The sequence below is a fragment of the Aspergillus ochraceoroseus genome, assembly GCF_002846915.1.
Source record: "Aspergillus ochraceoroseus IBT 24754 chromosome Unknown P175scaffold_11, whole genome shotgun sequence".
NCBI lineage: Eukaryota > Fungi > Ascomycota > Eurotiomycetes > Eurotiales > Aspergillaceae > Aspergillus > Aspergillus ochraceoroseus.
Window position 1 is genome coordinate 466,759 of NW_024468486.1, and position 12,598 is coordinate 479,356.

At 45.5% G+C, this 12,598-nt stretch overlaps 2 protein-coding genes across 2 annotated transcripts; one reads left to right on the forward strand and one right to left on the reverse strand.

Annotated features, from left to right (window-relative positions):
* Window positions 1-594: 594 nt before the first annotated feature.
* On the reverse strand, window positions 595-2,936 carry znfA (putative C2H2 finger domain protein; the record flags this gene model as incomplete). Its single annotated transcript, XM_040894345.1, has 3 exons — window positions 595-1,090; window positions 1,152-2,267; window positions 2,452-2,936. 3 exons carry the CDS (start codon window positions 2,934-2,936, stop codon window positions 595-597), a joined length of 2,097 nt encoding a protein of 698 aa, XP_040748707.1.
* Window positions 2,937-9,251: 6,315 nt separating this feature from the next.
* On the forward strand, window positions 9,252-11,414 carry dspC (dual specificity phosphatase YVH1). The gene is made up of 4 exons (XM_040894932.1): window positions 9,252-9,533; window positions 9,693-9,914; window positions 10,280-10,630; window positions 10,742-11,414. The coding sequence occupies exons 1-4, from the start codon at window positions 9,490-9,492 to the stop codon at window positions 11,160-11,162; spliced, it is 1,038 nt and encodes a 345-aa protein (XP_040748708.1). The 5' UTR covers window positions 9,252-9,489; the 3' UTR covers window positions 11,163-11,414.
* The last annotated feature ends 1,184 nt before the right edge of the window (window positions 11,415-12,598 follow it).

The window sequence follows — 12,598 nt, forward strand, 5'->3', positions numbered from 1 at the left end:
GGGGTAAAAAAAGATGAATCTGAGAAGGATAGCCAATTGGGATGGGGGGAGGAGAGAGAAAAAAAAAATGTGCAACAAACTTCATGAAGTGGTCCAAAAGTATACAAATCGAATTAAAAAGAAAATAGCCGATTCCCAGTGAACAGAAAAGATGTCAGAGAGTGACTGTGTGTCCTTTCCCCTTTCTCTGCCAGAGAAACCCCCCCTTAGACTCCAGTTTGTCCCTCGCCCAAAAAGCAATGGCTCCAAGATAGAATAAAAAGAAAGATGAAAAGGATGGCAAAAAATAAGGGGGACAGAGTTTGAAAAGATCATATCACATAACTGTAAAGATTTTGGGGTTCCGTTGGTCTTTGGAGGATCCTTTTTTTTTTTTTTTTTTTTTAAATCCGTTTCCCGTGTTTTTCGGCTTTTATGTATCCTAAACACCCCAGTGTACTATGTTGTATGAATTGCGACCTCGCTAAGCAAGTATCAAAAATATAATCTGGATACCAGAAAAAGGAGAATCCATGCAAGATTCATGATAAAAACGTAGAGGGCATTTGGCCGTCATCTACAGTGTGCCCCGATATCCATCCGGCACACTTAGTGTCAGCAATTGCTCATAACGTCGCTGATCTTATTCGACAGTGTTCCGGTTGATGGGCTGCTGTTCTGAGATTCAGGTGGTGTTTCTTCTTTCATACAGGCATTTTCCAGTATATTAGTCCACTTGCCACTTGTTCCTGCGTGACTGTGCTTGAGATGTTGCCGGAAATGATCCGCACGGTAAAACTTCTTCGAATTGTTGCACTCTCCAAACTTGTGCACCGTAGTCAGATGCTCAAATCTCTGATCCCAGTCGGGCTGAGGAAAGTTAGGAAACTCCTCGCCACAGTATCCACAGCTGTCATGCGAGGCACCCGAGCCGGTCTGGGTTGACGGAGAAGAGGAAGGATGGAATGCTGCTTGATAACTAGGTAGGGCAGCACACGACCAAGAATGACGTCGCAAATGAAGGGAGTTTTGATGGCGTTCGGCCTCGTTTTTGTTCTTGAACCTATTGTTGCAGTAAAGGCATGAATACTGCTTTTCCATCTCATGGGCACTATTCAGGCATGTTAGAAGCCTAGGAGATAGCTGAATCGTAGAAATTATGCTTTACTTACCGCAGCTCTTCATGGTTGTCAAATTTCTTTGGTTTCTTCGGGCAGCAGTCGCAGATATACAGTCCACCAATCTTTGATCCTGTGGGCTTGGGCACGTTGAGACTCGTCGGGAAGGATAGTTTCCTGGCTGGGTCTGTGCTAGAAGACTCTAGTGGAATGGGGCCTTGAACAGATCTAGTGCCTGATTGGCCCAGGAATCCCGATGAGCTGCTAGTGCATAGAGAAGGCTTGTCATGATAAGAATCAATATCTGACTTGGGTGATAATCCCCCTGGTGATGGACGATCGTATGTCGATACAGTAGTTATGCTGCTTCCTAGTGAGGGGGCCGCTGACGAGTACGACGTAGACGTTCGCAAGCTTGCTGAAGAAGCAACAGAAATACATCCATGGCTGGGCGTAAAACTGCTACACACCGAAAGGCTATTGGTAAATGGGTGGCCAGTGGTTCTCCTTTGGGATAGGTCGCCATTGCTTGTTGTCGTATGCAGTGCATGCTTGTCATTGTTAATGGGTTCTCGAGGAGGTGATGACGCTCTTCTTTTGATACCAGACCTAGATGTTTCTAGATAACTTGGAGTTGCTTCCCGGAGACTAAACAGTCGCGACGGTAGAGAATCATCCGTGATAAAGTCGCCTTCAATGTCCGAAACAACGCCTTGGTCATAGCTTCCTCTATGGGATCGACTTGGAAGGCTAGAGATCTCGTCATACTGCGGGGTTGTGCCACCTCTGCGACGACCTGCATCACGAAGATATGCCGAGTTATCATAATCTATTGAAGAGGAAGGTGCATTGCTCTCGACGCTAGGGCTTCGATGGCCGATATAGTCTCTCCAACCGACTTTCGTACCGGGGGATATGCCACTCGACTGCGAACTGCCTGACCACCTTACGTCGAGTGAGGAGGGTACATCAGAGCCACCTGGAGAAGGTAAGCTTGCGAGGCCCCTGGGAGGAATCGAAAGGGTTGACAAAGATCCTTTACCCTCCGCTCCCAGACTGACTGATTGCCGCGGAGAGAGAGGCTTCCCGATTTTCGATAATAGATGTTGGTCGTACGCATCCGAAGAATCCTTCACGCTCCTTCGGGAGAAATCATGCTCGCCTTTCAGACTATTTGTCGCCCTATCAGTCCGGCTCGAATTCGAAGAATGGATATGAGAACAAGAAAAAAAAAAAATGCCACTAAATCAACCCGAGGGTGTACAATAACGGGGATGTTTCAATTAAAAAAAAAAAAAAAAAAAAAAAAAAAAAGGAGGGGAAACTAATCAGATGTGATTTCCAGAATACTTACATTGGTCCAGAATTTTTAATAGAGATAGAATTCCGGAAGCCTTCATCGGTTGAAGGTGGTGGTTCGATTTTGATATGTGCCTCCGGACTTCTTGAAATGGGTAAACTGCTCTGCCGGCCGTCTAATTCATCCAATGCCATCCGATCGCTCCTGGGTACGGAATAATCAGGGCGGCGGTGGTTTCCAAATAGGCTCGAGTCGGGATTGATGGGCGCAAGTTTGGCAGATCCAGGGGGGAGTCTCGAGTTTGCATGTAAAAAACCAGCATCATACCCATTTTCAAGATCGCTAATTCGTGGTGGAGGCGGTAACGGTGGAGGCGCGAATGTTGTCATGGAATTTGTCCGGATGGGGACAGGCCCTTGTAGAGGAAAGGCCTGTCCAGGCATAGCATATGAGGATCTCGCGACAGACATGTGATGGTTGTAGCCACTATTAAAGTCGTGGACATTGATGGAGGGAGGTGAGATTCGAGAGAAGTCCATCGTACAGAAGCGAAGGTGAGCTAGGGCTACTCATCGATGTCAAAATAGGGTCACGGCAACTGCACTGGTTGACAAGCGATTCAAGAAGGAACGGCTTTAGATCGTGGAGCACCGTATATTCTATGCAGTAGAAATTAAATCAAGAAAATCCGCTTTCAATGGAGGTACAGAAGATCCCGCTTCTTCACCCCTTCTATACACGACAGGAGTTCTAGTCGAAAAAAAAAGATAGAGAGAGAGAGATAATGAAAGAAAGTGTGTCTGGTGTAGAAGACGGGGAGTCAGCTTTTGAAGGATAGTATTGGGAGGAGTAAACGAACCAAAAGCCCTGGGTGACTTTAAATGAACAGAATTGGGGTCAACCTGCACTATCCTGGATTCTTAGTCTTCTTTTTATTTTTATATATATATATATATATATATATTTTTAGTTGCTTAATCCACCGAGTCAAGGACGATGTGCAACAATCGCAAACAAGGGCTTGTCAACGGTTTCTGTGCCATCAATCTGCCAAGCTGCGGCAACTTATCGACGGGGAAGAGTAAGACTGTAAGATTCACAGGGCATGCTGGAGGACGGGAGTGCGGTTTTTTCGGCTGAGGTCAACGTAGAGATGTGGATAAATGGAGGGAGGGAGAAGGAAAAAAAAAAAAAAAAAAAAAGAAAAAGAAAAAGAAAAAGGAATGCAACGGAGGACAGGGTATTGATGCAGTGTCCTGGTCGAGGAAAGATATTATTGGCAAGAGAGATTGAGAGCGTTAAGAACGAAGCTTGCGGGTGTGCTCTAGGCGCGGGTGTTTCCTAAAGCCGGAGGTCCGATGTAGGAACCCACGAAGATAGAGAGAAGAAGAGGAGGAAGAAGAATGAAGACGACGAAGGTAAAGGAGGATAAATGAGGGAGAGAGAGAGTGTATGGGCGGCGAAGCAGAGGGGAAAGCTCAGGTAAGGATTGCAATGTTTAAAAGGTAAAGGAGACGAATTGTATGGATTTAGAAAAGTGGAAAGGTGGTGGTGGGTGGTGCAATCCAGGGCCTTATTGGTCCCTACAAGGCTGGTGGAAAGGAATAACTGTATTTTCAGGGTCTAATCGTTCCCTAGCTTGTCTATCGTGGTTTTTGTTGCTTGATGTCTTTCTTGCGTCGTGGATGAGGAAGAGACAGGATGATATGCTGCAACTGGATTGCAGAAGAAAGTGAGGGATTCAGAGACGAGACGAGACGAGATGACTTGGAGAAAACGACGAGGCAGAAGAAGAAGAAGAAGAAGAAGAAGAAGAAGAATACAGTATTGGCCACTGCAAATGATACCAGGCCAGTATTTGAGCATCTGTTGTCAACTGGAGACCTTTGGTCGGGTGGACCAACAAAAAGTAGCGTGCCTTGTCTCTCTCTTTAGTCCTGACACCATAAGGAACCAGGGGATAAAAACTAACTTCCGCGAAATTTGCAAGAGAGATATAGTTAACTGAGTATTTGTTATTAAGGATAAAAGCCAGATCCAAAGATTAGGTACCTGGAGGGTAGGTATATTCTCCTTCTTTTTGGGCTGTTCCCAGTTAAATTTCCGGGTTGCAAAAATACAGAATGTATTTCCAAGTTACCTATCATCATACATACTCTGTACATAAATTGTACTCCGGACAGTCGTTATGGACTCAGACACTGTTAGAATCACATTAAACTAAATTCTACTAGGTAGTCACCATAGTTATGATCATGATATTATTCTTTGGATTCTGGAAACCTCATTCCACATTTTCTCTTGCTATCGGATGTTAATCTCAATCTTCTAACAACTTAATCTCCGTCTGGGCTCAAGAACCACCACGCCGTTTGATAATCCACGCAGGACATATGGAGTACATTGTCGGCACTAACTGGATGGGTACTATTTTGAACTGACACCATGTACCGATTCCATAATAACAACAACAACAACAACAACAATAATAATATATATAATAATAATAATATATATGATAATATATAACTCCTATTACTACGGGTCGTCGGGTCATTCAAGGCTTTCACTCTCCATAACAACAAGTTATCAGATGATATAGCCAGGCAAAAATCAACTAATTTAACAGAATAGCTCTGGCATTTCAGGTTGTATAAGCCACGACTACTAGCACGGCGCTGCATCATATGTTTCCTCTTTCGATATCTCGTGCTGATGATGTTCCTGCTAGGAAAGTCAAAATTCCTGGTACTATTTTCAGGCGATACAGTACTCCGTACTCTGGGGTCCCCGTTGCCTTAAAAGTAGCAGGTGGGATTTTCTGTCGGGAACTGAAGAAAAGGGGAACAGCCATAGTCCCATACGAAAAAAAATATCCAGCTCTATTCTCGAGGGACATGCTACTTTTCGTACGGAGTACCACCAGCGGAGATATACTCTGTAAACCTCGGAGGTACGTACGTACTACTACTAGGTAATCTTCGAAAGGGGGAGGGGGAAGCCATGTTTTGGAGACAACTCATTCAGCCTTAAGCATGTCAGGCCAGCAGCACCAAGCGGGAGTACCCCTTGTATACTCCCACCCTACTCGTTCAAGCGAGCCCGGAATGCCAATCGAAACATTCAAGATGCGCTAATTCCAGATTCAGAGCGGTGAGCAGCAAACTAGTTGGATTAGCGTTGGCCGTGGGATGAGCGTGGGTGGTTAAGAATGAGGCAGTGCTGACAAGCCTGGCATGGGCCTTAATTGGGTAAATTATTGACGACGACATAGGACACTCTCTAGACATTCTTTTTTTTGTATTCTTTTCTTGCCAGTAAATTGATTCTTACTCCTTTTTTTTTTTTTTTTTTAATTATTCTAGTAAATAAAGATCAAGATTGTATATCCTCGGAGGTTTTGAATTCTATCTTGTCTTTAGTAGTCAAGATTCCCATGGTTTGCTGCTCCCTCCTAACACTCCGTATTTATTTCTTTTTCTTCTTCGCAGAATGTTTCATATATGGGGCTTACTATCTGTAAATTACCAGGTGAAAGATGTAATAATAATTGTATCGGCTACCAAATAACTAACTAGTTAACAAACAGAAGATGACTGCTTAGCAAGATAAGAAGCACCTGGCGTTAACTACTCTGTACTACGGGTATGAAGACAGACGGCTGAAACCTGCGCGTCATAACGAAAGAACGTACGGAGTACTCAGAGAGCTCGATCAATGAGAAGACAGCATTTCTTGAGTTGATCTACAGAGATGGTACTCCGTACTAGGTATCCGTAATCTTCTCTCCTTACCTAGGTAGGATACTACCAGCTTGCCGTGTTGCTGTAAAAGTAAAAACGGAGGAAGTAATACACGAATCACCGACGATATTCCAGGGAGCCAAAGAGAGAAGAGCAGTGACAGTTCAGGGTTCCAGAAGAATACTACGGAGTAATGATCCGTCCCTCGACTCCTTTAGTCTTACCAAAGAACCACCCCAAGAATTCCATGGTCTTGGGAAAGAGGAGATAACTACTCCGTACTACGACTAGTTAGAAATTAGCTCCGAAAGAACGTCGCAAGGCGGATTGATTCCATACTATGCATGGGACCCCGCCATTCAGAAAGAAAAAGAGAGAGGGTGTGTGTGAGTGGTTTTGAGGAGCTTGACCCGCTGCCAATGACGGACTAGAGGGTTCCACAAGGCACTTTAGATACATGCACTGCCACATTGCTGTCATTTGGCATATTCTCTTATTATTATTATTATTATTCCAGGTAAACATCGGCCTTTGAAACTTCAAGAGTACCAATATGACGCCATGTGAACATGGTTTCGGAGATCCAGTGTGTATAGGTAACTACTACTCCGTACTACTACCACTATACGGAGTACTCTTGACTGCAATAAACCCACTGAGGGATAAAAGCAAGATGCTTGCGGAGTGCGACTGATCTAGTTTCGCTCTAGTGGTGGGTCTGATCTTTTGCAGGTATGTCCTTTAGTGCCTAGGGGTACTCCGTACAGTCGTGTCATGGAGGGGCTGAATGGTGAGTGGTTGATAACCAAGCGACTACCTAATTATTTGGGATAGGAAGAGCAGTCAGTGGCAAACCACTGAAGAGTCAAGACAAGATGTACGGAGTAGAACTAAAGCATTTAGAGAGAGTAACTGTACTCTGTAGAAGCCTTAGAAGAGCGCCAGAAGAGGATGGAACCGTTGGGAGGAAATTTGCCTATTCGCTTGCTGACTCCGATCCGAGGATGCCGGACAATTGCCAGGACATAAGCTCCTTGGTATGATTTTATTCCTGCAAGACCATACCGGAGAAGGCAACAGAAAGGGGTTGAAACCTACTACCTAAGTACCTGTAGTAGCTAGACGAGACACGCACACATGCACCCACAGAGGCTAGGTGGCAACCAGTAACATGTCTTTTATTAGCTAGGTTTGTAACCTTGTTATTTTTTTCCGGCAAGGTGAAACCCAGCGATAGAACGGAGTATAGTACACTTCCAAGCTTGTAATTGGTTACCCTATAACTATCTTGCTGGATTCAAGGTTGGCTCCCCTGGAACAAGACCCGCGCCATAGGCCATACTGGGTAGTAATACTCCAGGCTACTATAGTAGGTTCTCTACCTAGGAGTACTACGGAGTACTACTATTTGATAAGAAAAATACGGTATACGGAGTAGATTATTATTACGTCGACCTCGGCCTTGTACGACCGCGGACAAATTTGCGGGAAGTTAAAAAAAGAGAAAGATCTATTTCTGGCTAGATTTGGTCAACATAGGTTGTAGAAACAATTTTTCTGGCATTTTTCAAGAATTGGGAAAAGAGCCCGGAGACAAGAGGGAGAGGGTGTGGCGAGCGAAGCACTCCGTACTAAAGAAAGAATTGACAGAAAAAAAAAAGAAAAAAAGACATCCGCTCAAGTACATAAGGTCAGCCTTAAGGGGCTGCAGGTTTGAGAATAATGCACCAATGAAGAGGCTATCTGAAGGAAAAGAGTCAAATCTGGTTTTCCTTCAAGTCAGAAGAACAAATCGCATCCGATGGTTATATGGAGTACTGGATGTGGTCATACGGCGCGAATAACCTTGAAAGCCTGGTTACCAACACTACGAGTACTTAACTAGTACCTACTAGATAGGAGTAACTGAGGTATACAGAGTATAAAGAGTGATTTCTTCATTGGTCACTGGGGTTGCAATTTTCGGTCAAGCCATTTACCACAGAACAGTCAACTACCTTGGTCTTCCGTCCGAAAAATCAAGCATTGTTTATTAACCTACGGAGTACCTACGGAGTAATATGTAGTAATAGCCGCTGCTCTTTCATTGGCACCAAGCAGACCAGGGATTTCTTGCTTAGCGTGCCGCAGAATTGAGGACTTCTTGTCATATCTTGGGAAGATGGTTGGTCTCAATACTCTCTAATTGTGACGCAAACTTCAGCCAGCCAACAAGGCAAGAGATAAATCATCATCATAGCAGTAGTGGTAGTAGTAATAATAAGAATAATAAATTATGCATTAGAGTCATGCAGTGAGCCCTCACGTACTGTACCAACCTAGAAAGTTTGAATTGGCATAGGGTCGCACAGACTCATGCGTCTGGACGATCGACAACTATGGCCTCTCAGAAATAAAGATGTAATTTAACCCCGTCCAAATCTGAAACCAGCTTCTAATAGCCTTGGCGGCTACTCAGAACCAATCACCAAATGATACGATAGGGACTGTCATGGCGGGAAAGTCTGCTCGGGCCAACTACTACGTACTCTGGAACAAAGGATCAAGTCGGACTTGAACACGGGAAATTCCAGGCTTTTCTCGGCACCTTAACCCTCAAATGACTCCTGGAGGCGTCAACTAAACAGCACTAGCGACTTCTCTTGCCCCAGAAGTGAAACTTTGCGGAGGGGGAAACACGAAGCCATGCATTCCATGGTATCTTAGCAGATTCGTCACCCAGAATGCGCTCAATTCCATGTTTTTAGTGTTACGCGCTAACAACCCAGAACCCATTAATGCGAGTAAAATTAAAATGAGCTCTTTTTGACTGGTTTCATATGAGCTGTAATCTTAGCTGATGAGAAATAGTGGCTCCCGTCTACAGCCTACAGGAGCAATCAGAACGAGGGGCAGGGGCCCTGTCAACCGCGGGAGAACGGATTACGCAAATAAGATAAGACCTTGATCATCAAAGGGCAACGGTCCTCAGGATTCGGCGACACGGTGAGAGGTTGAGAGCAATCATATCTAACTAGTATCTATTCCCAGGAAGTGCGGGGGTTCGATCCTTGCGTTTTGACTTCGAAGTACGGAGTAGTTATGAATACGGAGTATGTATTCAATAAAGCGACCTGCCCTTGCCCTTGCCCTATGCCCTATTTTCCTTTTTAGACAACCCAATCAGCATCGACCTGTCTGGACTTTCTCTAGACCGAGGGAGAATCTTCATTATATCAAACCTTCCAGGTTGTTTCGAGTCTCAAGCCTGGTCAACACGCATCTACCTGCTCCTTCTATCTTGTCACTTGTTCCAAGTGCTTTGCCCCCCCGTCTCGTCTGATATTATCCCGATTTATACCCCTACGCCATGGCCATGAATAAGATTCCCGGCCAAAATATCTACATCGGAGGGTTGGTATTCCCTTGATTTTTTTTTCTTCTATTGTCTGCGGTCCTGATATAGCGGGGCAGCTAATGAAAAGAAGAGGAACGAAATTAAATACCCTTTTTTTTTTTTTTTTTTTTTTTCTCAAAGCTCTTTTGCGCTGACAAGACACAAACTATCTGTAGCATATTTTCGCTCAAGAATAAAGCAGCCTTGAGTAGAGCAAACATTACACACGTCGTTTCTGTGTTACGACTCGGAAAATCAGACACTATTTTTGCGGATTTCCAGCACCACAGCATTGAAGTCGATGATGTCGACGACGAAAATCTCCTAGAACATTTCCCCTCCGCCATCAAGTTTATTCAATCTGGGTTGGATGCGGGTGGCAGTGTGCTTGTCCATTGGTTAGTTGGAACCTCCCACGCCTTTCATCGTTCCCACCCCGTGTCAGCCCAGACTATTCCCTCGCCCACCATGGACCGATAGGCAAGTTAACCTAGATCTGCTCCCCTCCTGCTGTGGAGACAGAATCTCCTTCCTAAAGGAGTACTCTATGTCCGGTTTAACCTCCCTCTTGTCTTCCACCATACTTCCCCCTTTCGGTCACGTGCCCTAGCTCTCCCCCGTTGGCGTTCTGACAATATCATGACACATCATAACAAGTTAACCCACTTAAGATAGTTAACTTGTTATTTTCTGCTGACATATCCTGCTGCGATTCATGAACGCCTCCGACATGAGATGAGACTTTGCTGACGGTATGATGTAGTGCAATGGGCAAGTCCCGATCTGCGACGATCTGTATCGCATACTTGCTCCACCGACAACCAACCGCGTTCACACCACAGTCCGCTCTGGCTCTGATCAGAGAATCCCGGCCATTATGTGAGCCAAATACAGGCTTCATGGAACAGCTGTCTATTTATCATGAGATGGGGTGCCCCGCGGACGTTCTGGAGCATCCACTCTATACTCGCTGGATGTACCATCGAGATGTTGAGGAGAGTGTCGCATGCGGGCGTGCCCCTGAGATGGCGTCGATATTATTCGAAGATGAGCAACCACAACAACACCCTGAATCCACAACCCGGACAACGGAGATTAAATGTCGCAAATGCAGGTTAGTTTTCCGTCCCTTTCCCGCCGCGTCGCCCTCTCTCTTGAGTCTGGCATGTGCATCTGTAATCCTCTAGAATGTATTTGAATCCACTGTACTAACCGAAATTGGCAGGCGCAAACTTGCAACGGCGCCATTCGTTGTACCGCATGGGCCACACAAGGATGCAAAAGCTTCAATGACTTCGCAATGCGCTCACATCTTCCTACACCCTCTAACATGGATGCGACCAAGTCTCTTCCCCAACAGCCATGAGGTCTCGGGCGGCTTGCCATCCGAAGATGCCCCGTTATCAGGCCGGCTGACATGCCCCAACCCCGCCTGCGATTCTAATATTGGCAAGTTCGCGTGGCAAGGAATGCAATGTAGCTGTGGCGAGTGGATTGTCCCCGCCATCGGGCTTGCAAAGGCTCGAGTCGATATCTCGGAACAAGTCACCATCAGACCGGGAACTTTACCTCCTGGGATTCGTTTGCCACCAGGCATGAGGCCTGGCCCCGTAGACGAGTCAGGAACTGGGCGGGGAAGTCTTTAAGTATCTTAGCACTTGGATAGCCTGAGAACGAATTCTTATACGAGAGTCGAGACAGACGGCGCACGGATCCCCATCACCAAGGCTAGGCATTAGTAGGTCACAACTTTAGCCCACGAAAGCTTGAGTACAACTAGTGCGACCAATTTATTTTGGCTCCCCAGGCTTGCAGGCATGCAGAATGTTCCAGCCACTAGCGTATACCAATCCACGCGAGCACTTTCAATCCCAAATTCATTTCGGAGAAGAGGAAACTCATAAAAAAAAAAAAAAAAAAAAAAAAAATACATATGCCATGAAGAATAGTCAACGTCATCAAGGGGAAACGAAATGATCATTGGGGAACGTGGTATCGGGAACCCCTTACGTTGGCTCGATAGGGTGTGGATCCGCAGAATGAAATTGAAATTGAAATTGAACCCGGGAGAGGACGGCGATAAGTCTTATCCCATTGACTGAGATACTTCTGAGATCAACCCCCGGTTTGTATGTATGTAGTCCCCGACTCCCGAGGGTTGCGCATTTGCACATCTTTGGTAGTAGTGTACCTAGGTTAGGTATATGGAATGCTCCCCATTTCCATGTCCATGGGTAAAGTTCAGCCCCTGTAGAATTTCTGGTATAGATTGGACTCGCCTTGAAAAAAAAAAAAAAAAAAAAAGGAAAAAGAGAGGAGATTCCAGCAACTGGCCCGCGTGCCAGAAGCGGGCTTAACCCCACAATTCCACGAGGCTGCAGCAGCCCCACTCAAAGACTACCGTACAACCTGTGCCAGGGTTCCTTGGAACAAGTATTGATCCGGCGGGTCTTTTGCACTTCGGTACCTACCAGTATACGGAGTACAGGATGTACCTAGACTAGGCACTCCTAGCCCAGGTAGAATTGTAGATAGTCTCCGACTGGGATTTCTATTAATTCTTCCTCCTCCTCCTCCTCCTCCTCCTCCTCCTCCTCCTCCTCCTCCTCCTCCGTAGTCTAGCTGTCTAAGAAGCTAGAGAGGGGGGTCTAGGACCTAGGCTGGATCACTAGCGCCGGCACGGGGGCTGTGCAAACTGCTCTTTTACGCAAACTGAGGGCCCGCTAGTGGGCGGCATTCTGATACATGAGCCTTACCAGGAGACAAGTATTCGTAACTCTGTTGTTGTTGTTGTTGTTGTTTTTTTAATTACGCGACCATTTCCCAAATCGGTACGTGGGGGGCGAGGCGGTAATTTTTCATTTCGCTGCAATTTACTCCGGACACCAGACCGCCATCGTGGCAAGACTTGTCAGCAGCAGGTCCCATTAGTTAACTACAGTAACTAACTAGTTAACAAAGAAAAGAAATATGATCAGGAATCTTGGTATAGACTTGCTTTGTAACCACTTCTCTAGTTAACTAACTAACTAGAGAATGGAGTTTTTTTTTTTTTTTTTCCTTGTCGAGAATACGCAATAAG

What these genes read in the sequence shown, in the direction of transcription:
- dspC (XM_040894932.1), top strand. Translation starts at nt 9,490, where the DNA reads ATGGCCATGAATAAGATTCCCGGCCAAAATATCTACATCGGAGG. An exon ending in CAAAATATCTACATCGGAGG is followed by an intron (nt 9,534 to 9,692) that starts GTTGGTATTCCC and finishes AACTATCTGTAG; the next exon opens with CATATTTTCGCTCAAGAATA. An exon ending in ATTAAATGTCGCAAATGCAG is followed by an intron (nt 10,631 to 10,741) that starts GTTAGTTTTCCG and finishes CGAAATTGGCAG; the next exon opens with GCGCAAACTTGCAACGGCGC.